General features: G+C 35.8%; 2 protein-coding genes across 3 annotated transcripts; one reads left to right on the top strand and one right to left on the bottom strand.

Moving 5' to 3' along the window:
- Positions 1 to 353: 353 nt before the first annotated feature.
- LOC141585923 (uncharacterized) lies at positions 354 to 3101 on the top strand. 2 transcript variants are annotated; one of them, XM_074406999.1, is made up of 2 exons: positions 354 to 584; positions 2160 to 3101. In XM_074406999.1, the coding sequence occupies exon 2, from the start codon at positions 2163 to 2165 to the stop codon at positions 2844 to 2846; it is 684 nt and encodes a 227-aa protein (XP_074263100.1). In that variant the 5' UTR covers positions 354 to 584; positions 2160 to 2162; the 3' UTR covers positions 2847 to 3101. The 2 variants fall into 2 exon arrangements, with proteins under 2 accessions (XP_074263100.1, XP_074263101.1); XM_074407000.1 differs by having other exon boundaries at positions 360 to 584; positions 2163 to 3101.
- Positions 2363 to 26232, bottom strand: LOC141585924 (uncharacterized). Its single transcript, XM_074407001.1, has 3 exons — positions 26101 to 26232; positions 9173 to 9249; positions 2363 to 3712 (listed from the first exon to the last, which is right to left on the bottom strand). The coding sequence occupies exons 1-3, from the start codon at positions 26191 to 26193 to the stop codon at positions 3352 to 3354; spliced, it is 531 nt and encodes a 176-aa protein (XP_074263102.1). The 5' UTR covers positions 26194 to 26232; the 3' UTR covers positions 2363 to 3351.

Genomic DNA, 26232 nt, shown 5'->3' with positions numbered 1-26232 from the left:
ATTTAAATTCTTATAAATTCAGTTCAGGTCGATCCAGTTCAATTCAGTTCAATTGAATTTTTTTTGCTTAAGAATTCAATTCAGGTCAACTCAGATCAGAAGAGTTCAGGTAAGCCAGTTACGGTCCAAAAGAACATGACCTTAATAAAGGGTAGCCCTAAATACACTTAAAAAATCTACTGAGACACTCCAATTATAAGTAATAGACAAAAATACCCTTGATTCTATCACTTGAGAGTTGAGAGTTGTAAATTAAAGGGCAAATCAGTCATATGAAATATGAGAGTATCCCAGGATATCTTGAGAGTATATTTAGGAATTAGGACCACCCTTAATAAACCGTCAATAGATATGACTACGAGTTCCCTTGTTAACAAGCCCGGCTTGAAACCGACCCGATTCCGGCGGGCTCTATTGCAAAGTCCACTCTTTGATCAAATTACTTCCCACCAAATTCTAAAATTCGTCTCTCATCCGATCAATTGTACTCTTTCTTATCCTAGCTAATGTTGAGTCAAAAACTTTCTCTTGACTTCTTCAAGCAACCCACATAATTTCCCTACACAAAGAATTGAAATTCTCAGGTATTAATTTCAAAATCACATTATTGATACTTCGTATTATTGATTCCCTTATTTTGCAGTATATGTTTTTGATTATAACGTTTGTAATATTCTTGTTTGTTCTTTTGGTAATTCAATTAATTGTATTGATTATGATTATTAGGTTCTGACTTCTGATTAATAATGGGTTTGTTCTTTTGAATGTGTTAATTGACGAAAGTTGGTGATTTTTTTTGTTTTTGTTGTGATTTTTGGATGGGTGTTCATGTTAAAGTTTTTTTTTTTTTTTTTTTTTTTTTTTTTTTTTTTTTTTTTTTTTTTGGTAGAATTAGATTGACTGACAATTAGCCAATTTAGAGAAGTTCATAGTTACATTCTGCACAATCAAACCTCAATATACCGTCTAATTTTCGAGAAATCGAATTTTTTCAGAGGGGATAATGTTTTCTATGAATGCCGGTATGTTTAGGTAGTCATTCGTCTATTTGGGTTAGTTAATGTTGGAGTATAAAATCGATCTTGGGACTTCAACCATAAGCTTAAGTTTTTTGTAGTGTGATCAAAAAGTCACGGGTTCGAACCTCACCCCCTCAATTCTAAAGTGGAATATTAGCACCAGGGAGGCATGCAGTTGTATCCACACTTAAGCCCTCAATACCTCCTAATTTTCGAGAAATTGGGAATTTTTGAGAGGAGGTATCATTTCTATGAATGCCACTAGCTATGCCAGTATGTTAGGTAGTAATTTGTGTATTTTGCTCAGTTAGCCCCATTTGACTTCTTTTGTAGGGAGAAAGAAGTCAGATGAGGGTAAAATGAGCGAGACAGATGAAGTAATATTTCTAAGGTTTTGAGAGTGGATTGTGTAATTACCCTTTGTTTTTCGTAATAAAGCTTAATGATGTGATTGTGAAGATAGTTCATTTACAAAATCTTTTACCTAGTCGAGGATTAATGGCATGCTAAGGAACGTATCTCAGCTCGCTTGACCTTCTATAGCAAATGTGTCTGCATTGTCCTCAGGAAATATAACATTGTGGTTCTGTAATCTGTACGACCGTGCAGATGACTATAAATAAGAGAATGTGATTACACAAGCTTGTAGCAAGTTGTAAATGTAATGGCCTGAATAAATTATGTCCTTGTTCGGAAATCTTGCTGTTGCGTTATTTGTACCTGATATATTACGATTCCAATAATGGAATATGTGGATAGTTACTATTTGAGACGATACTTACATTTGTAGATATGCTAGTTAGACATTCAATGTTCAAAATTTGAAAGCAGTCTTTCTCTCCTTGTTCGGAAAGATGGAATAGTCTCTCTAGCTCCACACTGTCATTGTTTCAAGATGGAATATGTGGTATGTGAAAATTAGAGAACTTTGTTATTGTGTTCAGCGATGAAAATGAAAGATTTAATATTTAGGCGATAGTTTCTGATATCTATATATGCAAGCAATCCTGATATTTCTGTTAAGGTTATTCCTGAAAGATCAGACATTCGATGTTCAGAAAATTGCAAAGATGTCATCTTTTAGAAAAAATGGTCCAAGTAGGTACACGACTAACTTTTTGACGTTTTACACAATTGTAGTAGATGTGTGAGTTCTCTGTTGCTGACGGCTTTTTCGAGATTAATGAAAATTTGGGAGAGATGATTAAGTACATTGCCAATGAACCATCAGTAGGACTGTACTATATCCAACAGCATGCTCAGAATGCTGTGCCCAATGTTGTCAAGCTCAACAAGAATCTCGTGGACAAGTCAAATGAAGTGAATTTCCACACCGAAGATTTGGAAGATTCTATAGCTATGTCGAGGACGATGAAAGAATGTGGGTTCCCCATTATTGATGAAATGATTCGAGATATAAAGACAACCCTAACCCTAGTATCATCTAAACCATCCGTAAGAGGTGTGGTTTCACAGACAACTTCGAGCTATCAAATTGGTGAATCCAGCTCCTGGGGAGCGGAAATTGTGAATCCAGGAAGTTATTTTTCGAGTGTCTTCAAATCGGCCAAAGAAAAAGCAGTTAACTTTACGTGGTCACAACAAGATCCTGAACCGCAAGTATTGCCTTCAGTTCAGGCAGATGAACGGCCGTTATCTAGCCAGGTTGAAAATGAGATACCTGAAGAATGCAATATATCAGCAGATAATAATACCCAACAGTTACTGTCTGCAGAGGGTAATTTTGACGAATTCAGGGATGAAAGGAAAACCCTGCTAGAAGAGTGGCTTACAAATCCTGGTACTACTGTTAAATCAGTTACATGATTGCTTTGAGAGAATGTTAACGAGTTGGCGTCCGTGGTACCAAATTCTTGTGCATTCTTACTGTGATATACACCGGTCTTGGTTCCCGTCTTTTCATCTTTTCTTTTCTGTACAGGTTGTAATGTGTTTCGAGGCAAGTGAATTCATTTATTATTAAGCTTGGATGTAATTACGATAATTGTGCTGACGTGGACCCATTTTTGGTAAATAGTTTGAAATCCGCCCTATTTTGTTAAATAGTTTGGGTTTGAACTATTTTTGTCCTACATAAACTATTTTGTCCAAGTAAATTTGAGGATTCGATATGTCATGTGATTGCCATGAATTTGACGAAGCTTGAGAATCAAATCCCGCTTACTGTCATTTTAAAGCAGAACATGCATAATAAAACAACATAAACGTGCAACAGAAAATACAAGCCGTGATACTAGCGGCGAAGAAAATAAGAAGATCCCGAGTGTAAAAACCACACAAGATATTGTAATCTGTCGTCCAGTCGACTTTGTTAACAGGCTGGCTCGATAACAAAGCGCTTAATGATGAGCCCTTTACGAATGCCTGGGCCTTCATGAGAGAGGCTAAAGCCAAGACTACCGTTTCTTTGAGTCGCGGTTAATCGAAAGGACTTGGTAGTGAGGTTAAATTCACCGAACCTGACAGATGTGTTGCTACGGGCTAGAATGGCGTCGCAGCCCGGGACCATAACGGACACCACAAAACATCCTTGCCATCCGGAAGCCTCATTAGTAAGCTCTAGCTGAAACATACCCTTGTACTTTCCGGGACACATTCTCGATATTGGGAACGTACCTTGGACACTAAAATTGGTCACTGACTTCAAATGGATGTAACTCATATTGTTGGCCCTGCATAGAGACACACTAGTGGTTAGGATTTCGAGAATTGTCTGTGGCTTACCAATTTATACTTTAAGAAAACAGATGTACTTTTTTGTCAATGATTATGGGTTTAGTTGAATATACGGTACTCCTTACTCCTTAGTATAATAAACTAGTATAGTATAGACCCCGTCAGCACGGTAATTTTTAGATAAAATTGTTAGATCATCCCCAAGCAAGGTCACCGAGTGGGTCGTGACCTTGTTGGGTCACCTTAATGACACCTTAAATTAGGATTAAAGGGATAATTTTGGTGACCTTGAATTACTCAGGGTCAATTGGTGACACCTTGAGTTGAGTTGGTGACCTTGTTGGTGACCCGATAGGTGGCATTCTCTTATTGGCTGGAAACCAAAAAAAAGGACAACCATCAAAACAAAGGGAGGTGACCTTTGGTTGAGTATGGTGACCTTGAGTGGCACTCTCATTGGCTGTAAAGTGGAAAATGATTGGGTTGGTGACCTAGGTCGTGACCTTTTGCTTGGGAGGGTGAAAGTGGGTCAAGATAATTAAGGTGTGATTAAGAGGAAAAATATTGATGACCCAATTAACTCGACCTTGTGCTTGGGGATAGTCTTAGAGATGTTTGCATTTAGAGTATTAGTTTGAACTAATTTTCAGTTTTTTGGGATCATATTGATAATATTTCATATTAATTAAAATAAATAAAATAGGAAGGTCAACACTTTTAATCCGAATAAATTAATGAATTTTACTTAATCACTTTGTCAACTTTATTCAGAAAATAAATATTATTATATGTAATTCTAGTGTGTAACTGATGAAGGATGATAATTATGGTGATGATTGCATAATAAATTAGGCAAGTTTTATGTCATGCGTAATCCATAGATTAAAGAGATGATTGCATAATAATTTTAGTGTGTAATTATGAAGATTGTATAATAATACCCTAGATTATCCTAATATAATGGGATGTACATTTAACTACAATTTAGTGGGCTTTTATCCATTCTCATTCTCATTCCAAATCCCCCTACTACTAAGAGAATAAAAATTCTTTTAGTTTTCCCTCCAAAAAGCATCTAGCTAAATAATGTAATAAATAAAATTTTCTTTCATTACATTATTATCTTTTCAATGAATATATTCTTATAAATAAACTCTAATTTTTTAAATAAATTCATAATTATGTTTTTTTCATTAAAATAAAATAAAATTGATATTAAATTATAAAGTATAAGTTGCTAAATTTTTCAGTAATGCAATAATTATTACTGTATAGAATAACTTGACACATGTTTACTATTAGCTTCGTGACAAAAAAACATTCACTAAAAAAAATTCACAACTTAAATAAAACTTTTTATTAGTTTTATATTTCAATTCTTTTGTTTCATATCAAAATACAATGGAGTGAATTGATAAATATTAATGAGGTGCAAATTTTAAAAGTATAAATCCTCCTATATACTAAGAAAATACAACTGCTCTAAAGTTTTCCCTCCAAAGTGCTCAAAATTATATATGAAAACAAATTAGATTTTCATTTATTAAACTAATTTCCATTTAAAATAATCTATACATAAAAACTATATCTCCAATTATTAACTTCGTGACGAAAAAAGTTTTTTTTTTTTAAAAAAACATTTGATGTAGTTAAAATATTTTCATAAAAAACACAATTCATGGAATTATTCAATTCTTTTGATTAATTTTAATATTAGTTATTTTTTATAAAAATTCGCGAGATATAAATCTAAAATCTAAAACTAATACACTAAAAATTAAAAGGCTATATTTACCGCGCATTTGCGCGGGATCTACACTAGTGATTTAATAATCAAATAAATAGGCCCTTATATGAGGATTATGCAACTTAGGCTGGAAAACTACTACGAATTTTATTCTCTTAGTAGTAAAGGGAGATAGTAAGGGAGATTGGGTCAAACTTGAGAGTTTGACTACAAAACCAACTAATTGCATATATATCGGTGGGTGAAGCGATTGTACATATGTATTTAGTAATTTGAAACCCTTTCTGAAAATCAAAACTCTTTTATGAAAAAATTGTTCATTAGTTATTATAAGTAAAGAGTAGAATAACAATGTAACATGAGACTTGGGTCTGTTAATAGATAAAATTTCAAGTAAACAAAAATGATTTACAATTTTTTAATAAAATTAATCTAAAACTAATCGGGTTACTATCCCATCCTCATAAATAAAATATCTATTTAGCTATACTTCAAGAATAAACATACGTAGCCCAATCAATCCCGACTTATGCGATGAGTGTCTTCAAGCTACCGGGAAATTTTTGTGATGAATTACGCTCGCTGGTGTCTCGCTTCTGGTGGGGTTCGGCCAATGGGAGAGGTAAGATTCCTTGGATCGCCTGGTCAAAATTATGCAAGCCGAAATGTCTAGGTGGGCTGGGGTTCCGCGACTTTCATAAATTCAATATGGCGCTCTTAGGGAAACAAGCATGGCGCTTTCTTACGGACCGTTCGAGTCTAATGGTACGGGTGCTAGGTGGAAAATACTGCGGGAATGGGTCCTTCATGTCGGCAGAATTGGGTCCGAACCCGAGCTATACTTGGCGCGGAATTTTAGAGGCTAGGGAAGTGATGAGACTAGGGGCACGACGGCGGGTTGGAAATGGGCTAAGCACACGCATATGGACTGATCCGTGGATACCAAATACTCAAACAAGGAGAGTTCTTTCTCCTAGGAATGATGCGGATTTGGATATGGTCGTGGCGGATTTGTGGACAGCTGATGGCAACTCGTGGGATATGAGCAAGGTGCGTAAACTCTTCCTTCCATTTGAGCAAGAAAGAATAAACAACATTAGGATAAGCAAGACAAAGCCGGAGGATACTTGGACTTAGGATCTTGAGAAATTGGGTGATTATTCCGTTAAGTCTGCTTATAAAGCATTGGCTTTGTCGGCTGAGATAGAGACCGAGTCATCCTCATATGCGACGGAGAAAGCGCTTTGGCATCGCATTTGGAAGGCTAACGTGCTCCCGAGGGTTAAAGTGTTTATGTGGCAACTTTGCAATAATGGCCTTGCCACGAAGCATAACATAGCAGCCCGTGTTCGATCGATGGAGGATGAGTGCCCAGTTTGCTGCAATAAACCGGAGACGAGTTTGCACTTTGTTTGGGGTTGTGGGTGGATGGGTGGGCTATGGGATAGGTTGGGTCTGGAGGTACGGGCAACGAATGGGTATGAGCGGGTGAGGGAGTGGGTGGAGGATGTGTGGAGGGAGATGGAGGGTGGTGAGATAGAGACCTTCATGGTGGGGTGTTGGGCGTTGTGGGAAGCAAGGAACAAGTGGGTGTTTGAAAAGGAGAGGGTGGATGTTGGGAAAATTGTGAAGCGGGTTGATGATCTAAGAAGAGAGCTTGTGGGGGAGATGGTTGGGGCTGATGGGGCGGCAAAACAGCAGCAGGAGAAAGGGAGGTGGAGGAAGCCGGGGGTGGGTGTGGTGAAAATCAATGTTGATGGAGGAACGAAGGAGGGTTGGGGAATGGGGATTGGGGCTGTTTGTCGGGATAATAATGGGAAGGTAGTGTGGGGGCTGGCGGAGCATCGAAGAGGGGATGTGGAGCCGAGGAGTGCAGAGGCCATAGCCATTCTTGAAAGCATGAAGGAGGCGAGAAGACAGGGGCATTCGAAGATCGTGATTGAGAACGATTGCAAAGGCTTGATCGATGCGCTGGAATCGATGTCAACGGGTCGAAGCGATTTCCATTTAATCTTAGAGGATATTTTTAATTTACGCATGGAGTTTGATTCTGTTATTTGGTCGTTTGTTAGTAGAAAGAACAATAGTGTAGCTCATGAACTTGCTCATGTTAGGTCGTTACGATACGATAGGAGAGTTTGGGTTGGTTCGCTTCCCGAATATCTCATGTATTTCGTCGATTTGGATTTGAATGAAATGAGGTAAACCCGCACCTCGGGTTTTTTCAAAAAAAAAAAAAAAGAATAAACATACATCTATTTATATGACATACATAAAGTTTTAATGAGTCAAGATATTTTTGTATTATCTATGTTAAAATAAGTCTCTTATTAGTTTTACATAGATGCGTAAATATTATTTGTCATTTTTATTTATTATTTTACTCATTCTGTCTCATGCATTTGTGTATCTTTTTTAAAGAGGTATTTAAAATAATAGATATCGTTGAAAATTACTAATAACAAATATAACAATAAATTGTACAATGTTAGGTACCATTTGTGTATTTAAAATAATAGATATCGTTTAAAATAATAGATATCGTTGAAAATTACTAATAACAAATATATTTCAATTGCCTTTTTTTTTATCCATAGTCCTCTACTCTTATCTTAGCCGTGAAGTATTCATCAAATAAAGTTCATATGAAAGTTAAACATATCAATATGATGATTTGTTTTTCTAGCAAATTCCGAAGTTCGTGGTTCATGAGTCTCACGCTTCATATGTTATAATATGGAATCTCTTGTGGAGATAAATTTCTTGGACGTTTCAGTTATTTTTGACTGGATTGTTGAGATCTACCAAACAATTCCTCAAAAAAAAAAAGGAAGAAAAAAAATCCTCTTCTTTTTGAAATCCGAGTAAAATCATTCGTCGGCGTTTAAGGTGGTACTTGATTTATTTGGAGTCCGAAAAAATTAACGTTCTCTAGATCTTGAAATTGACGGATAATTTTCCGTTTTCTTGATATTTGTTAGGTTCGATTAGTATTCCTGCAAATTAACTTATATTTGACAAGTGACACAAGTCCGGAAAAATTAACGTTCTTGTTAGTTTAATGAAGATCGAAGAAGATGAAGATTGAAGATTTCATTTTTTTTCTTTCTTTTTATATTTGTTCTTTGTATTTCTCCAATCGTAATGTTCGTACTATGTACTGCCTTTACGATTGCGGGAGGGTATTAGGATATTAGGCCCATTAGGGCTTAGTAGTGACGGCTACATCATGATGGTTGTCTCTATGTTTTAGTAATGCTTAGGGTTTTAGTAATTTCCTAGATTTATTTAGGAGTATTGTATGCGAAGTATTTTTTTCGAATTCTACCTTGTGCGCACCCTTATTTTTTACAAATATTACTACTATCCATAAATTTAATAATAAATAGTTATTAAGATACCCGAATCTGCTAAAAATCGAATTTTGAAACAGTTAAATATTGTAAAGAAAATATGAACGTTTGAGTAAACAATATTTATGTTAATGGTTTGACAATTTATTGCCAAAAATCAATAAAAATTGCACAAACTAAAAATATCTAAAAAAGGCGGATTAATGCGTTCAGGTTATTTAAAAAATTTTCAACAAGTTTAAAGATATATCAGTAACATTTTTAAAAAATTAGGTATACTACCTTGAATTCGAAAAAATAAAAAAAAATACTACGTACAAAATTCTAATAATAAAGTGAAATTTTAGAGAGCTTACCCAGGTGAATAGGACCAATCATTGTTCGGATTACCACTAACGTTCATGTTGCCTCCATACGTTGCAGAGGTAATACGCTGGAATAAGAATGTAATTACTCCGTATTAGTTAAACTAACAATAATACAAATTTGACAAATACTTCCTAATAAGTTGTTGAGTCCTCCGCAGCGGGCTTTTAAAAACAGGTGCATGAGACCGACCCATAAATAAGTGAGGTTCTACCGATGTGGGACAATACCCCTCACACACATATGTAAGAGACTAAAATATGGTCAATATTTTTAAAATAAAATCAATCAATATATATAACTAAAGGAGACTTTTTTTTTCTAATTATACTATTAGCATTAGAATTAGGAGTAATTAATTATTTACAATTTTTCTATTATAATTAGGAATCTAATTTTCTTATTAGAAATGAGAATTAATTAATTATTTTACATTTTTCCTATTAGAAATAGGAAATAAATTAACAATTTATTAATGCTTTTTTTGTCCTAATTATATTATTAGAATTAGGAGATAATAATTATTTAAAAAATTTCTATTATAATTAGGAATATGATTTTCCTATTAGAAATGAGAATTAATTAATTGTTTTACAATTTTATTATTAGAAATAGGAAATAAATTAATTATCTACAATTTATTAATATTAAAAAACCTTTGATATATTTATAATATCCAATTTTATAAGAAATTCCGATTAAAAAAATAAGGTATTATGAGGTTAAAAGGTCCTAGGTCGAACTGGGTTGTGACAAATGTGCATGCATAATACGTACTACATGGATTTTACTCATGGATTTTTATTTTCTTATAATATACTAATTAAAGGTCATAATGTAAAACAAGAAATTACACCACAATCTACGATTTCAATATGTCGATGATCAACACTCAAAATAGCACATTTGTTATTTAAATAGTGTAAAAACTCTCAAAATGCTAAAAAAAAAAATGTTCAATCTGTCGTTATCAAACAAAACCTAAGTTTCTGCATTTTTTTCGTCATGTTCAACTTAATCTTTACGAGATGTAAATATGATGGAAGTTCATAAAGTAGTGATTAATTTTCTGTTAGTTAGATGGACTTTTCAAGAGAGAGATGAAGCTTTGCATTTTAGACCGTTTTATGTGTGAACCGAAGGGATGAAGTAGTGGGCTAAAGGTGTAACACTACGGATTTTCCTTGGTGACTACTCGACCGAGTAGAACCTACTCGGCCGAGTAGTGCTGAGGTTGTGTATTGTTTTGGTTCTGCCGAGGAACACTCGGCCGAGTAAAGTGAACACTCGACCGAGTATGGGACACTCGGCCGAGTATACACTTACTCGACCGAGTGTCCGGTTTGGCGAAGTGTTATTTCGACGGTTTGATTAGGGAGCGTTTAAGATTTATTTTATATCCGCGTCAGTTTTCAAAATATCATTTCTACTTCATCATTCTTACGTAACCCTAATCTCTCCCTAATTACTCCTTAATCACCCCTTTGCTTTGTTGATTGCGAAACCTTCGGAGTCCTTACGTACATTTCCTCATCCTACTGTTGGTAAGTGTTATTCTATGTTGTTTGTATTCGTTGGGGTTCTTGTGTGTTTTTTTAATTGGGGAAATATGGGGATTGTGCAATGTGTAATTGTGTGATATGATTATGTTATAGGAGAAGACTTCGTAGAGGAGCCTTTCTCGAGTGTTCAAGTCCTTTCCCACCTGTTGATTGCTAAGGTAGGGTTTCCTACTCGGTTCTCATCAATTGATTTGAGATTGTGCTTGTTGTAATTGTTGTTATTTGCTGATCATCGGAGTATGGGGATTGTTGTGACGATGTTGGTATGAGGGGATTGAGATGGCAGTGATGTCATGTGATTGTGATTGTGGTGGAGTCACTTATGGGAGTGGCTTCACACCCTAGTTCGCCCTCCGTGGAACCCGCCACGGGAGGGGATGTGCACATTAAGGGACGGGGATTGTTAGTCGCTCGTTGATGAGCCGGACTAGGTGGGGATGGGTCGCGTCACCATCATCGCGGCGAGGATTACCTGTTGCGATGGGTAATCTGGCGGGGCTACACACTTCGGTGTGTAGTCGATTCTTGTGTGAGATCGATGATCACCGGGTTGTATTGTTGTTGTCTTGTATTGATTGAGTAGTAATGACGACCCGTGTTGTTGTTTTGTAAAACTGCGGTGATCCATTCGGGGATGGTGAGCAGATTGTGACAGTAATGCGATGTTTAGCTATGGGACAGTCATGGGGAGTCACCACGTCAAGTCTAGCTTCCGTTGTTATGAGTTTAGATGTCTTGGATTTCATTTGTATCGAGACCTTGTACGTTTATTTTGAGTTGGTCTGAGATAATGTAATCTTTAACTAATATACTTTGATAAATGTTGTTTGGAAATTGTAACTTTGATATACTAACCTCGGGAAACCGAGATGGTAACAGCCTTTCATGCTAGGGTAGTCCTTGGTAAGGTACCTTGGTATGAGGGGGTGTTACAAAGTGGTATCGAGCCGATTCCGACCTAAAACTAATGAACTCAACGAACTTAAGGAGTCTAAATAAAATGAACCCGGGAGAGTTGTTTGGAGCTACCGCAAAGACTTGGGAGACGTCCGAGTCGCACTAAGGCCCTTACGATCTCAAGCCTGGTCACATGGGGGAAACTGTTGTATGTTTGAGTTATGTGTGTTTGATATCTGTAGTTTGAATCTTGTGCATGGTTGGATTAAATGAGGAAAGAAGTGGAATATGGTAGTAGTTGAAAGATGTATCGACGATTTGTTGATGTTGAAACTTTGAGCATGGAATATGTTGGCATGTTAAGTGTTGGAACATGGTAAAAGATGAAAAGTGAATTGTGAAATTGTATCTGGTTGATATTGAGCATGAAGAATGTGATCATGTTACCTGTTTAATACAATGTTGAGCATAAAGTATGGTAGTGGTACATGTGCATATGAATATGATGATTTTAATGCTTGATTGTTGGTAGAAGCATGTGATTAAGGTCATGCGTCTGTATATGTAAATGTGGTGTTTAATTTTAATGTGAATATGATAAATGTTCAACTATGTACTGGTTTTTAGAAGCATTGGGTCGTTATTGCTTGTTTTATGCATGTTAAAGTTGTTTTGAAAAGAAATTTTTGATTTGTATACAAACCGATTTTGGAAGGGTTGTCTTAAAACTGTCATAAGTCGAGTTCTAGAAAAGATATTGCTGTGATTCCAAGTTGAGGTGATAGCTTGTCCTCTTACGATTCTAACGATAGGTCACACGCCCAGATTGACCAAGTAACGAGTGAGATATGACTGTTTTACGAAAACTGGACGGTGCTGAGAACTGCGCCTATACTCGACCGAGTAGTCCCTACTCGGCCGAGTGTCTTTTTTTATTCGACCGAGTATTCCATATTCGGCCGAGTAATCTTTCTGTGATAATACTGTTTAGCGTCTGGAGTCGTGAACTCGGCCGAGTAGTCTTATACTCGACCGAGTAAGGTCTACTCGGCCGAGTATTCCCAATACTCGACCGAGTAATCCTTCTGCGGCAATTGAGTTGCTTCTGAGTCGAAAACTCGACCGAGTAATATAGTTACTCGACCGAGTACCTTGTACTTGACCTAGTATGTTATGTACTCGACCGAGTACCTCGTTGGGCGGCCACTTTGAGTCGGTGGCTATGTTTTTACTTTTGTTTTGAGCCGGTGGCTATGTTTTTCATTGTTTTGAGTCATAGGGTATATACACATGTATGTTTTGAGTCTTAACGCATTCTTTTATATGAGAGACGGTCTTGATACGTAAGTTACCTAAGGTATGACAGGGGAGAATGCCGGGTTATGAGAGATAAGTGTTGGATAAGGAAGACATGTGTTAATGTGGTTGTGAGAGATAGTGAAAAAAAAAAAAAAAAAAAAAAAAAAAAAAAAAAAAAAAAAAGAATGATGAGCTAATCGAGGTAAAGAGCATGTTTTGTGAGATATGATGAGTGAAATAGTCGTGTATTGAGTAGTATAAAAGTAAGTGTATATGGGCAAGGGTGATGTAAGTGCAAAGAAGCATGAGAATGAAAGACTGAGATGAGAGATACGAATAGTGACATTTCGGGATGTGTAAGGACTTATAGAGGGAGACGGTTAGCATTGTGTTGCTTAAGGATATATGTAATGAAAGGTTGCTTTAGAGGGATGGAGAAGAGGGTTATATAGTGAACTTAGATAGAGTTATGTCGCGACGTGGATTTGTAGATGGTGACCAAGTTTGGGAATTTGGAATTTTCACGATGTGAGCCTAGTGAGTAATTCTTTGGGCAGCTAACGTTATGAGATGAATTTTGGTTTCCTAGTGATGTAAAAAAGGAGATGCAATTGTTTGAACTTTAAACGTTGATTTTATGGATAGATTAGTGACAATTGGGAGTTATAGTATAATGAGAGAAGACCCATGGTAAGAAAGAGTGAGATGATATCGACATAAAATAATGGGGATTGAGTTTGGAGCAATGTGAAGGTAACCGGAGCACTTAAGAGTTAGACAGAAATAATGAAGAGTTGAATCATTAAGGGAGTTTGTCGAGGGTAAAAGAAAAGAATAGGGGAGTAAAACTAGGAACATGTTCACTGAGGATATGTGATATAAAAGTAAGGAATCGTAGAGATGTATGATACTATCATGAGGATTTGAGTTACTGATTATATAGAAGTTCCAGGACAACATGATAATCATGAGTTTCGAGGAATTAAAGAAAGCAAAAGTTGGGTAAAGAATTTGCACGATATGAGATTTTGGTGGTGAGTCGGGTGACGATACGATTACGGATGAAATTGGAAATAGTGTTGAGGTGATTTTTGTTGATATATTTGATGTTTGTCGTTTGGGATGAGAACCAAAGGGAGGAAAAGGATTGTTATATTAAGAAGTGATAGTAAGAGAGTAGTCACATGAAAAATGTTGGTGTCATAGTATTGTCACTAGTGGTTGAGGATGATGTTATTTTGGGGAAGTTAGTTGTTCTAATGAGGTTGATTTTGTGAAGGTGATTAATGTTTGGTTGTGAGGGATTTTAAGGTATGGATATATGAGGTATTCGTTAGTAGTTGGGTACGGATGATATGGCTACGTTCACGGGGTGGTGATAATTGTGTGTAAAAGAAGATATGTTATGAAGGGCACCGAGTTAAGTCCTGGATAAGAGGTATTCATTGTCAAGTGGTAACTTACGTAATCAGGATTGGCTATTTGGATGTGATTATGGGTCTTAGGAGTATGTAAATGATTGTGTGAGGTTGTGACCTCACGAGATGCGGTATGGTGTGATAGTCATAAAGTTGTTATATGAATGTTTGTAATATATGTTGGATACGGTAACTTAATGGAATGATGATCAAAAAAAGTGATAGTTTGGGTGGTCCGACAAGACCGGTTATACTTGCATGTGTAGTCATGATATAGGTTTAATCCATGAAAAGTATGGATGGTATGCATGAGATTCTTGTCTATTTATTCCGTATTATGTATGGTGTTGTGATCTGTAAAGCGCTTTTGAGTAAGTTTGTTGTCCAAGATGTTATATTGAGTAAGTGTTTATGGGATTGTGTATGGCACGGTACTTCACTGTTGTGATGCGGGCATTTTCGCACCGTGGTGCATTTGTTGGTAATGTTGCGATGTTGTCACCGGTTGTGGTGGAGTAGGTGAGATGACTATAATACGAGTTTTCGTAAGTGCATACCAGATTAAACATAGATTGTTGTTTTGTTTGTTTCTTTCTTTGTTCCTTGTGAGTTTTGGTTGAACATAAAGATCGTTGTTTTGTTTTGTTGATGTTTCTTACCAGTTTCAGTTTGGGAATGAGGGTAGAGTATGATGTGAAAGAGAGTTGTATATGTTTTCGCTGTTGTCATGGTATAGTGATATTCTGTTGATGGGACACGATTGTGAGAAGTTATTACTGATAATTTTATCTTGTTTTAAGATGAGGCATCGGTAGTCATAGTCATGGCAAGTGATTCGTGGAATATGTGTTGTAATGATCTGAAAGCGACAAGTGGTTCATAATCTTTTGTTGAGATAGTGAGTGCGGGATATTGGGAATTAGTGTCATGTTCGATTATGTATGAGTTTTGCGGTAATGAAAGAAAAGAACTTGAGGATCTAGTGTGAGTGTACGTAACAAGTGTGGAGTGTGAATTATGCTTTTGGTGATATAAGTTTTATATAGTTTATATAAAGATATATGTCATGTTGCGGTAATGTGGAAGAGTTGAAGTTTTGGGTTAAGTTAAGGATTTTGAGGTATAGGTTAGGGGGTGTGACGAGTGAATTGAAGGGTGAGAGTTGTTTAAGTAAGAGAGCCTAAGATATATGCATGGCGACTGTTCAGATTATAAGTGGTTATCTTTGACATGTGGTGGTGATGAAGATAATGAGAGGTATAACGAAGGATCTAGTATTAGTGAGTTACGAGGACGTAACATTTATCTTAAGAGGAGTAGAATGCGATAAAAGAGATTTTGATGGTTGTGCATATGGTAGTATAATTGGAAGTAGAGTGTTGGTGTAGTATAAAGGACGGATATTTGTGTTGATTTTATTAAAGGTCATGACCGTGCTTGTTGTAGTTCGATGTTTAGCAATGAGAGAATATTTCAACAGTGTTGACAGTTGAATGATAATGATTATGAGTCTAATAGTTTTGACAGTTGGAAGATGGTGTTTATGTGTTTGAGTAAACTTCGAGGACGAAGTTCGTTTTAAGGATGAGAGAATATCGTGAGTCAGTATTGAGAGCCTATGCTATAGTTGAGACGATATCGTGAGCCATGTTGTGGAAGGAAGAGTAGTTTGTGGAGTTGGTGTTAAGTGTCCATGTTTTATAGGTTGGGTTGGAACTTTGCGGTCGTGTTTCGTTTTGCTTGTTGTTTTGCTTTGACTCGGGATAATGATTTTTGTGGTGACTTGTATAGTTCCTTGGTGTTGTTATATGTGGTTGGTGTAGCCTTGTGGCGTAGTGTTGTGCTTTATTTTATAGTAGAGTGTGAACTTCGGGACGAAGTTCTTTTTAAGGGGGGAAGATTGTAACACTACGGATTTTCCTTGGTGACTACTCGACCGAGTAGAACCTACTCGGCCGAGTAGTCTTTGAGGTTGTGTATTGTTTTGGTTACTGCAGGGAACACTCGGCCGAGTAAAGTGAACACTCGACCGAGTATGGGACACTCGGCCGAGTATACACTTACTCGACCGAGTGTCCGGTTTGGCGAAGTGTTATTTCGACGGTTTGATTAGGGAGCGTTTAAGATTTATTTTATATCCGCGTCGATTTTCAAAATATCATTTCTACTTCATCATTCTTACGTAACCCTAATCTCTCCCTAATTACTCCTTAATCACCCCTTTGCTTTGTTGATTGCGAAACCTTCGAGTCCTTACGTACATTTCCTCATCCCTCTTGTTGGTAAGTGTTATTCTATGTTGTTTGTATTCGTTGGGGTTCTTGTGTGTTTACGGAATTGGGGAAATATGGGGATTGTGCAATGTGTAATTGTGTGATATGATTATGTTATAGGAGAAGACTTCGTAGAGGAGCCTTTCTGAGTGTTCAAGTCCTTTCCCACTGTTGATTGCTAAGGTAGGGTTTCCTACTCGGTTCTCACAATTGATTTGAGATTGTGCTTGTTGTAATTGTTGTTATTTGCTGATCATCGGAGTATGGGGATTGTTGTGACGATGTTGGTATGAGCGGATTGAGATGGCTGTGATGTCATGTGATTGTGATTGTGGTGGAGTCACTTGCGGGAGTGGCTTCACACCCTAGTTCGCCCTCCGTGGAACCCGCCACGGGAGGGGATGTGCACATTAAGGGACAGGGATTGTTAGTCGCTCGTTGATGAGCTGGACTAGGTGGGGATGGGCTGCGGTCACCCACTGGCGGCGAGGATTACCTGTTGCGATGGGTAATCTGGCGGGGCTACACACTTCGGTGTGTAGTCGGTTCTTCGTGTGAGATCGATGATCACTGGTTGTATTGTTGTTGTCTTGTATTGATTGAGTAGTGCGACCCCGTGTTGTTGTTTTGTAAAACTGCGGTGATCCATTCGGGGATGGTGAGCGATTGTGACAGTAATGCAGATGTTTAGCTATGGGACAGTCATGGGGAGTCACCACGTCAAGTCTAGCTTCCGTTGTTATGAGTTTAGATGTCTTGGATTTCATTTGTATCGAGACCTTGTACGTTTATTTTGAGTTGGTCTGAGATAATGTAATCTTTAACTAATATACTTTGATAAATGTTGTTTGGAAATTGTAACTTTGATATACTAACCTCGGGAAACCGAGATGGTAACAGCCTTTCATGCTAGGGTAGTCCTTGGTAAGGTACCTTGGTATGAGGGGGTGTTACAAAAGGTTGTTTCGAGTGGGAATGAGATTGATTGCGACGAGTTCGTTGACTAAAGTTTTTCCTTACTAGATCTAGAAAGAGGATAATAATTATGAGATAATAAAATTTGAAGAAAAAAGGACAATAAAAATGAGATGGAGGTAGTAAGATTTATTTATGCAAAATGAAATAAATAACAAAGTTCGTGTATATATATATAATATTCAAACTTATTCAGTTTACAAACATAGTACCCAAACACTTTGTTTGAGTATCTGGAATGGAGGTAGGGGAGGGGACGTGAAAAAGATTAGAAAGGGAAAGGGAGAGGGATAAGAAGGAAGATTGCTTCTCAAACTTTTTTTTGTTGAAGGAGAAATAAATTGTCTTCGATAAGGGAGACGAGGAACCATATCAACTGGAGTAAAAATTGGTATTTCATGGAGGTGAATGTGATTTATAACTTCTTAGATGTAAAACTTGGCAGAAAGGTAATGATAGTGGTAGTGGATTAGAGGTTGTTTCGAGTAGTAAGAACTAATCACAGTGGCTGATGTTTTATTTTGCGGGTAAATTAGTGGGGTGGAGGGAGGGTGCATTTGTGGAGGGTGATGGGTTTAACAAGGATAGTGATAATAAATAAGGTTATTTATCAGCAAAATATCGTTTGCATTAAAACATATAGGTAACATGAATAATAACAAGAAACCTCAAAAGATCATACTGATAAATTTAATCTTGACCCCATCAATCCAAATTAAAGTAAAATCTTAATTCTAACAACATTGTCGAGAGCAAGGGTTAGTTTTCATTTGATTGTGGATTTTTCTAGAAGTAGGGGTTTAGTTTTTCACTTGGTTGGATAAATTTGAGAGAAGTTTCGAAAACGTACCAATCTTTCAAGGGATGAAATTGTATTAGATCATGTGTGTGAATAAGGAAGAAAAATAGGGGTCTGCGTGAAGGATTTTGTTTCAAATGAGAAGATGGGGCCAATACTATTGTTATAGGAGGGGGGGAGGGGGGGGTGTCATAAGCAGCCCCAGCGAAATTTGGTTAACATTCAAAGGTACGTCTAGACCTGGCAAACGGGTCAACCGGGTCGGGTTCGGGTCGGGCCAGTTTGGGTCGGGCCATTTCGGGTTTCTCAAATTTTCGGGTTAGTTCGGATCGGGTCAGTTCATTTCGGGTTAAGGGTCTATTTCGGGTTTGTTGGTCGGGTATGTTTCGGGTCAAGCGTGTCGGGTTAATTCGGGTCAGGCCATTTTCGGGTCAAAGATTAAGAGAAGAGAGACATTTCAAGTCTATTAGAGTCAATTAAAGTTATATTTTGTCGGGTCATTTTCGGGTTGAGTGGTTTCGGATTGGTCATTTCGGGTCGGGTCTGTTACGGGTCCAAGAAAGATCGGGTCATTTTCGGGTCGGGTCGGGTCACTTCGGGCTTCGGGTGTCATTCGGGTTCAGCAATTCGGGTCAATTTCGGGTCTCGGGTCATCCTTTTCGGGTCGGGTCAACCGGGTCGGGTTAATTTTGCCAGGTCTAGGTACGTCTATAGTTTGACCGGGAGATATAACATTTAGCTACCTGTAAATATTTTAACGTAACTACCATTTGTTCCATCATTGAGTTGATTATGCAAAGTAGATATTATTGTTTTCCTTGACCAATTGAAAAAGAAACAAGTATTAATAAACAAAATCTAAAAACTCTCGGTCCCAAGTATCTTATATATAAACTTCATATTGGTTTTATTTTCATAAAAAACTACATTGCCGAGAGCAAGGGTTAGTTTCCATTGGATGGTAGATTTTTCTAGAAATAGGGGTTTAGTTTTTCACTTGGTTGGATAAATTTGAGATAAGTTTCGGAGACAAGGATCGATCTTTCAAGGGATGAGATTGTTTTAAATCATGTGTGTGAATAGGGAAGAAAAATAGGGGTCTGCGTGAAAGATTTTGTTTCAAATGAGAAGATGAGGGTCAATACTATTGCTAAAAGGAGGGGGGGTCATAAGCAGCCCTAACCGTGTAGTAATGCGTCGGAATTTGGTTCACATTAAAACGTACTTCTATAGTTTGACCGGAAGATATAACATTCTAACTACCTCTAAATGTTTTTACATAATTATAATTTGATCCAGCAATGATTAAATTATGGTTATTATTCGAAAGAAGGAGATTTGTTGCATCATTGAGTTGATTATGCATAGTAGATATTATTGTTTTCCTTGACCAATTGAAAAACAAACAGGTATTAATGAACAAATTCTAAAAACTATCAGTCCAAGTATCATATGTATAAACATCATATTGGTTTTATTTTCCTAAAAAAAAGTATTTATTAATCAAAAACTCTTTTATTCTTATGTCAATATTATGTTAACGGAAATTATTTGTTGGTCTTGCGGCATACATAAAATCTTAGACATGAACAATGTACTATATGTCTATATTCCATTTTATTGTGAAATTTATTACACATTATTTTAATATCCGTGCAACGCACGGGCAAGAAAACTAGTAATTAATTAAGATGGTCAATTTCCTTAAAATAAAATAATTAATTAGGATAGTCAATTTCAAGGAAACTAAAAGAAAGAAGATGTTTGATAATTTTCCTAAATATTTATAGAATACTAGAAGATGGTCAATTTCCTTAAAATAAAATAATTAATTAGTATAAACATGCACACTTATGGTATTAATTATTTGCAAAAAATATCTTTTACTACGTATATGCAAAAAATATAAAAGTTAAATATTTTTAGTATATCCCTAAAGATGAATCAAACAAGATTTTACGTGAATATATATATTTTCACTTATGTATTTAGAGAAAATCGAAATTAAATGCTCACTTGTAAATAGTGTCCAATATAGAAATGTGTAGTGTGGAGTTGAATGAGAGGAGTAATGATTTAAGAATTCATATTTTTATTAGAAGTTATACGAGACTGAGGAGGTACTGAGAAAATAGAGTTGAACAAATGATTTAAGTGAAGTGTAGGGATTTTTGGTATGGACCACACACACAATAATAAAGATAAGAATCGGAAAAATAACAATGACACAATATTTACGAGGTTCACCAACTTGGCTACGTCCTCACTATAGTCGCACTAGGAATTTTATTGATCACTCAATATGAGGATACAAATTACATAGTTTTCTCCTTCTTTTATAGCTAAATGTCAAGCTATAACTTCCATGTAACTTTACTATATTCATTACCTTGATGAATGTAGAAGTAAGTTATAGTGAGTTAGAAACTCCTCCTCATTATGTCTCAATTAGAAACATCTAACTCCATAATGGAGGGACTTAATTCTAACATGAAGAAACAGACTAACAAGAGAAAGTGAGGAAATATATGATCTGTTTGGTAAGATAAGTAGTTTATTTGATCAAAGTAGCTTATTTGACCAAAATTTTAGCTACCTATTTTTTTTGAAAGTGTTTGACAAGTAGTTTATTTGACCAAATCTATAATACTCCGTATTATTTTCCATCTTTTACCCTTTTAATCTATAATATTAAATAATTACAGTATCCTTTTACGTCATTTTACCTAATTTTTTTGAAAGTGTTTGACAAGTAATTTATTTGACCAAATCTATAATACTCCGTATTATTTTCCATCTTTTACCCCTTTAATCTATAATATTAAATAATTACAGTATCTTTTTACGTCATTTTACCAAAAATCAATTGTCTTTACAGCTAGTTTGAAAAACATTTTTTTTTCATAATCAGTTACTTTATCAGCTCCAAATTTCAGTTACCTTTTTAGGTTTCAGCTACCGTTTCAGTTTCCAGCTAGTTTACCAAACAAAGTCTTACCAAACACTTGCAAAAAAATCAGGTAGCTAAAATTTTGGTCAAATAAGCTACCTGAAATGTCTTGCCAAACACAGCCTTAAGCTCCGTTTGGCAAGACATTTCAGGTACCTGATTTGGTCAAAATAGCTTATTTGACCAAAATTTCAGGTACCTTATTTTTTTGTAAGCGTTTGGCAAATATTTTATTTAACCAAATAAGCTACTTGAAATGAAATGCTACCTAGAGTAGCATTATTTGAGATTTCAGGTACCTGAATTGATTTGTTTTTCCCTTTTCACACTTTAAATCTATACTATTAAATAATTATCATATCCTTTTAAGTCATTTCATCAAAATCAGTTACATTTTCAGTTAGTTTGCCAAACATTTTTTATATAATCAGCTACTTTATCAGTTCCTAATTTTCAGCTACCTTATCAGCTACCTTTTCAAGTTTCAGTTAACTTTTTAGTTTTCAGCTACCTTTTCAGTTAGTTTTATCAAACAAAGTCTTAATATTATAGAAATAGATTTTCTTACGATTAGAGATGTTAGTTTTAGTTGGAATTTTAATTTCATATGTAACGTTATTCAACCGTATATGTAACATTGTTCAACCGTATGCATAGTTTTCGGAAACTGCAAATCAAATTTATAATTTAAATCTAAAAATTTAAATATGATTTTATACCTCATATGTTACATTTGCAATTTATAATTGTTTTAACAAAAATAGATATATTTTTTATTGTTTTATTCTAGAGTTGTCTATAAATGTAACTGACTACAAAAGGAGGTAATTTATTAATAAAAAATTAATATTTATACTTCTTATAAGAACAAAATTTAAAATAGCATAATCGTGCAATTTGTACGGATTTAAGACTAATGTATTAGGTAGGACAACACCGGATATCAATATAACTCCATTCAGTGGTACTGAAACTCAGTACTACACTACTACCCTAGTTAAAAATAAAGAAAAACAGAAATAGTAGAAATCTAGTTTTTAATTTGCACCAAAGTTATAGGGCGAACAAGGTAAATTAGTATTCGGTGAATTAAAATAAAATTAAACTATAGCTAAACTAATTTGCACCAAATTTTCACTACTCTCGCTGCTATTACTGTTAGTTACATATTCACGTTGGTATTATTATGGCATTTATTAAAGTTATAATATAAGATAGAATTTATCAACTAATAAATTATAAGACACATTCACTATTCTTATTATTACTTTTACTATTTTATTGTTACAATTGTTACTTTTACTACTCCCCTATTATTCCTACTTTTCCAAATCTCACAGCTACTATTGTTAATTTCACTTTTATCATTGTTTAGTTGTTACTATTATTAAGTTCACTACTCACACTATCATTAAAGACCCTGATCTTATAGTTATATACGGAGAAAAAGGAACATACATCGGATGTAATACCTCAGATTTATTTGTTTTTTAGCATATGTGTATTTTTTCTGAGCTTATGACCTAAAACTTTACTTGTTTTTGAGTATTTGTATATTTTTTCTGAGTTTATTATATTTTATAAGTTAGATTTTAATTTTGTTTCCGTCAAAAATCAAGTTTAACTAGACTTATATGTAATGTTTTTGAGTTTTGTTGTAATTTTTTTGAGTTTAATGTTTAAATAAATGAACTCAGAAACTTTATTGTAAAACTCATAATCTTTAAAACAAAACTCAAAAACTCTAATATAATGATCAGAAATTATAAAATTGGTGGTAGTACATCGGATTAGAGCTGTTCAAATGCGGGCTTGGGCCGGATATGGGCCGGGCTATGAAGGAAAAAGTTGCCCTTATGACTTTAGTGGGCAGGTCGGGCCTTAATTATGGGTCAATTATTCTTGCCCTTGCCCGCCCTTTAGTCAAAAGTCGGGCGGCCCATGGACTAATGGGCCGTACCACGAAACTTCAATTTAGATGTTTATTAATTAAAATATATAAGGCTACCCAATATATAAATATTTTTCTTATATTTTAACCATTATAGTTTACCTATTATTTTAGCGTTCCACATCCATATAAAATTGATACAATTTTATTTGAAAATGTCTTTTTTTAAGAGTTGGTGGGCTGGGCTTGGCCCGCCCTCTTAATTTTTCGGGTAAAAAATACTTGTCCAAGCCCACGTAATAAGCGGGTTGGACGGGCGGGCCTAATGGGCGGGATGACCCATGAACAGCTATACATCGGATGTATGGTCTGCTTACTGATATACTCCCTCTCATCCAACACAATATACTCATTTATTTTTGGGTAGTATTTGAGATGACACTTTCACCATGTTTTTTTCCTTTATATATAGATTTTTTTAAAAAAAATATAGTAATTTTATAAAAGATGTTTTCGTAACAAAACTAAATATGTTACTTTTTATCTTTTAAAGTTTTATATTTTTTAATGTATAATGTATAAGCGGTCAAAGTTTTTAAAATTTGACCTTTTAAATTTAAATGGGTACATTGGATGGGAAAGACCAAAGAGATTATATAATATAAGAAATTATATATTGGATTAGATAATCATTAAAGTATTTAAAATTATACTCAAATTAAAGTACTTTTCATTTTTCAAGAGCTTCAAGACAGTATGTATGTGTTTTAAACAGATTTTAAATGCAGTTCATCTTGCTCCAACTTTCCAATTTATGACTATTTTCTTAGAATTAATTGTTTTTCTAATTTATATTGTTAGAGGGAAGAGAGAGCACCGTTTAAGTGGTTTGTTCATGTGCGTCAGAGCACTGGCTCAATTAGGGGTAGAGAAAGACCGAAATAAACATGGATAAGAATGATTGAAAACGATATGAATGTTTTCGGAATTGGTATGATATTGTCCGCTTTGAGCCAAATTCGCACGGATTTGTCTTTTGGCTCCTTCCCAAAAGGCCTCATACTAATGGAGTGGTGGGTCTCTTATAAACTAGGCATTACATCTCTTCTTTTCCAATGTGGGATTTGGGATGCTACCCCAACAATCCTCCCCTCAAACCAAGGACCACATCATTGTCCTTCCCTCAAACGATATTATCTGTCCATCTTGCGCCGCCGTTATCACCCAACGGAACCCGCCACCCGATCATCACATTATCTGGAAGACTTTCGATACAAGGCACCCACAGATCTTCAATCGTGAGGTTACACCGAGGGCGCTCATCCACATTGGCAGCGGCAGTCCACTACCTTGGGCTCCTCCACACACTGTACCAGCCGAACCATCGGCTCTGATACCACATGTTGGGACTGCCGCTTCCACCACTCCGTCACATTAGAATGATATTGTCCGCTTTATCAGGAAGACTTTCGACACAAGGCACCCACAGATCTCCAATCGCGAGGTTACACCGAGGGCGCTCATCCACATTGGCAAAGGCAGTCCACTACCTTGGGCTCCTCCACACACTGTACCAGCCGCACCATCGGCTCTGATACCACATGTTGGGACTGCCGCTTCCACCACTCCGTCACATTAGTATGATATTGTTCGCTTTGGGCCAAGTCCGCACGGATTTGTCTTTGGGCTCCTTCGCGAGGTTACACCGAGGGCGCTCATCCACATTGGCAAAGGCAGTCCACTACCTTGGGCTCCTCCACACACTGTACCAGCCGCACCATCGGCTCTGATACCACATGTTGGGACTGCCGCTTCCACCACTCCGTCACATTAGTATGATATTGTTCACTTTGGGCCAAGTCCGCACGGATTTGTCTTTGGGCTCCTTCGCCTCATACTAATGGAGTGATGGGTCTCTTATAAACTAGGCATGTCATCTCTTCTTTTCCAATGTGGGACTTGGGATGCTACCCCAACACCGAGAAGAATTCACATTGAAGATTTAGTTTGAGTTTTAGATATTTGCTTATCCTTTATCATTTTACTTAAAAATTTATTTATTTATATTTTAAAATGACTTAAACTCGTTTTGTTTTACAAGCCCAGTTTATAAATCTAATCTCGGTTTTCACAATTTATTTTATTTTTTAAAATGGCTTGTCTCAAAAAATAAAAACGTCAAATAAAAAACCGAGGGAATAACCATCACTATGTAAAGAACACAAACGGAAAGGGTAGTACTAAAACCCAGTAAATCAGTAATTAGCACATAATTGTGATTACAAGGAGGTTTAAAACTAATTAAGAAGAGACTACCAAAAGTCCAAAACTCAACCTTATACATTTATACGTACGTTATTCTTTGCTTAGTTATAAGGACAACAAATAGGATAATACTCCCTCCAATTTCCTATTATCTTCCCTCTTTCCTTTTTCACACAAGTTTGATTATCTTCCCTCTTTCCTTTTTTGGTAAGTTTCATTTATTTTTTATTAATGGGTTTTTCTAACGTGTGCCTTAAGGGCACACATTAATAACCTAAATATGGTAAGATTTGCAAGAGATTCTCATCAAATATTCAAGTATATACTCATTTTTACCATAATTAGTGAAAATCTCTTGCAATTCTTACCATATTAATTTATCTCTCCTAAAAAATCAACAACTCTCATTACTCTATCTATTCTTTATTCATCATTCATTCTTTATTATTTTCTCTCATCTATAAATTTCACAACTTAAAATACTTTATTCTACTTTATTCCTTCTTTCTTCCCCTTTTTTAATTTTTGTGCCTAAAAAAAAGGGGAAGATATAAGGAAATAGGAGGGAGTATAAAATAGAGGTGCTTACGGGGATAGAAGATGAGAAGATTTTTTTTTGTACTGGTAGCCTGGAAGGTGGCGAGCTTGCTGCTTCAATCTCGTCGTCTCTTTCACAATCCATGTTTAAGAAAAGAAACGAAGCAAGATTATGGGAGTTTAA

This window comes from Silene latifolia, chromosome 6 (genome assembly GCF_048544455.1).
Source record: "Silene latifolia isolate original U9 population chromosome 6, ASM4854445v1, whole genome shotgun sequence".
Lineage (NCBI taxonomy): Eukaryota > Viridiplantae > Streptophyta > Magnoliopsida > Caryophyllales > Caryophyllaceae > Silene > Silene latifolia.
The sequence above is the reverse complement of the archived record's forward strand: the minus strand, read 5'-3'. Positions and strand labels throughout refer to the sequence as shown.

Coding starts and splice junctions, on each gene's coding strand:
- LOC141585924 (XM_074407001.1), bottom strand. CDS start 26,193: ATGGATTGTGAAAGAGACGACGAGATTGAAGCAGCAAGCTCGCCACCT. Junction 9,250..26,100: donor TCTTCTCATCTTCTATCCCC/GTAAGCACCTCT, acceptor TTCTTATTCCAG/CGTATTACCTCTGCAACGTA. Junction 3,713..9,172: donor GATTGGTCCTATTCACCTGG/GTAAGCTCTCTA, acceptor GTCTCTATGCAG/GGCCAACAATATGAGTTACA.
- LOC141585923 (XM_074406999.1), top strand. CDS start 2,163: ATGTGTGAGTTCTCTGTTGCTGACGGCTTTTTCGAGATTAATGAAAAT.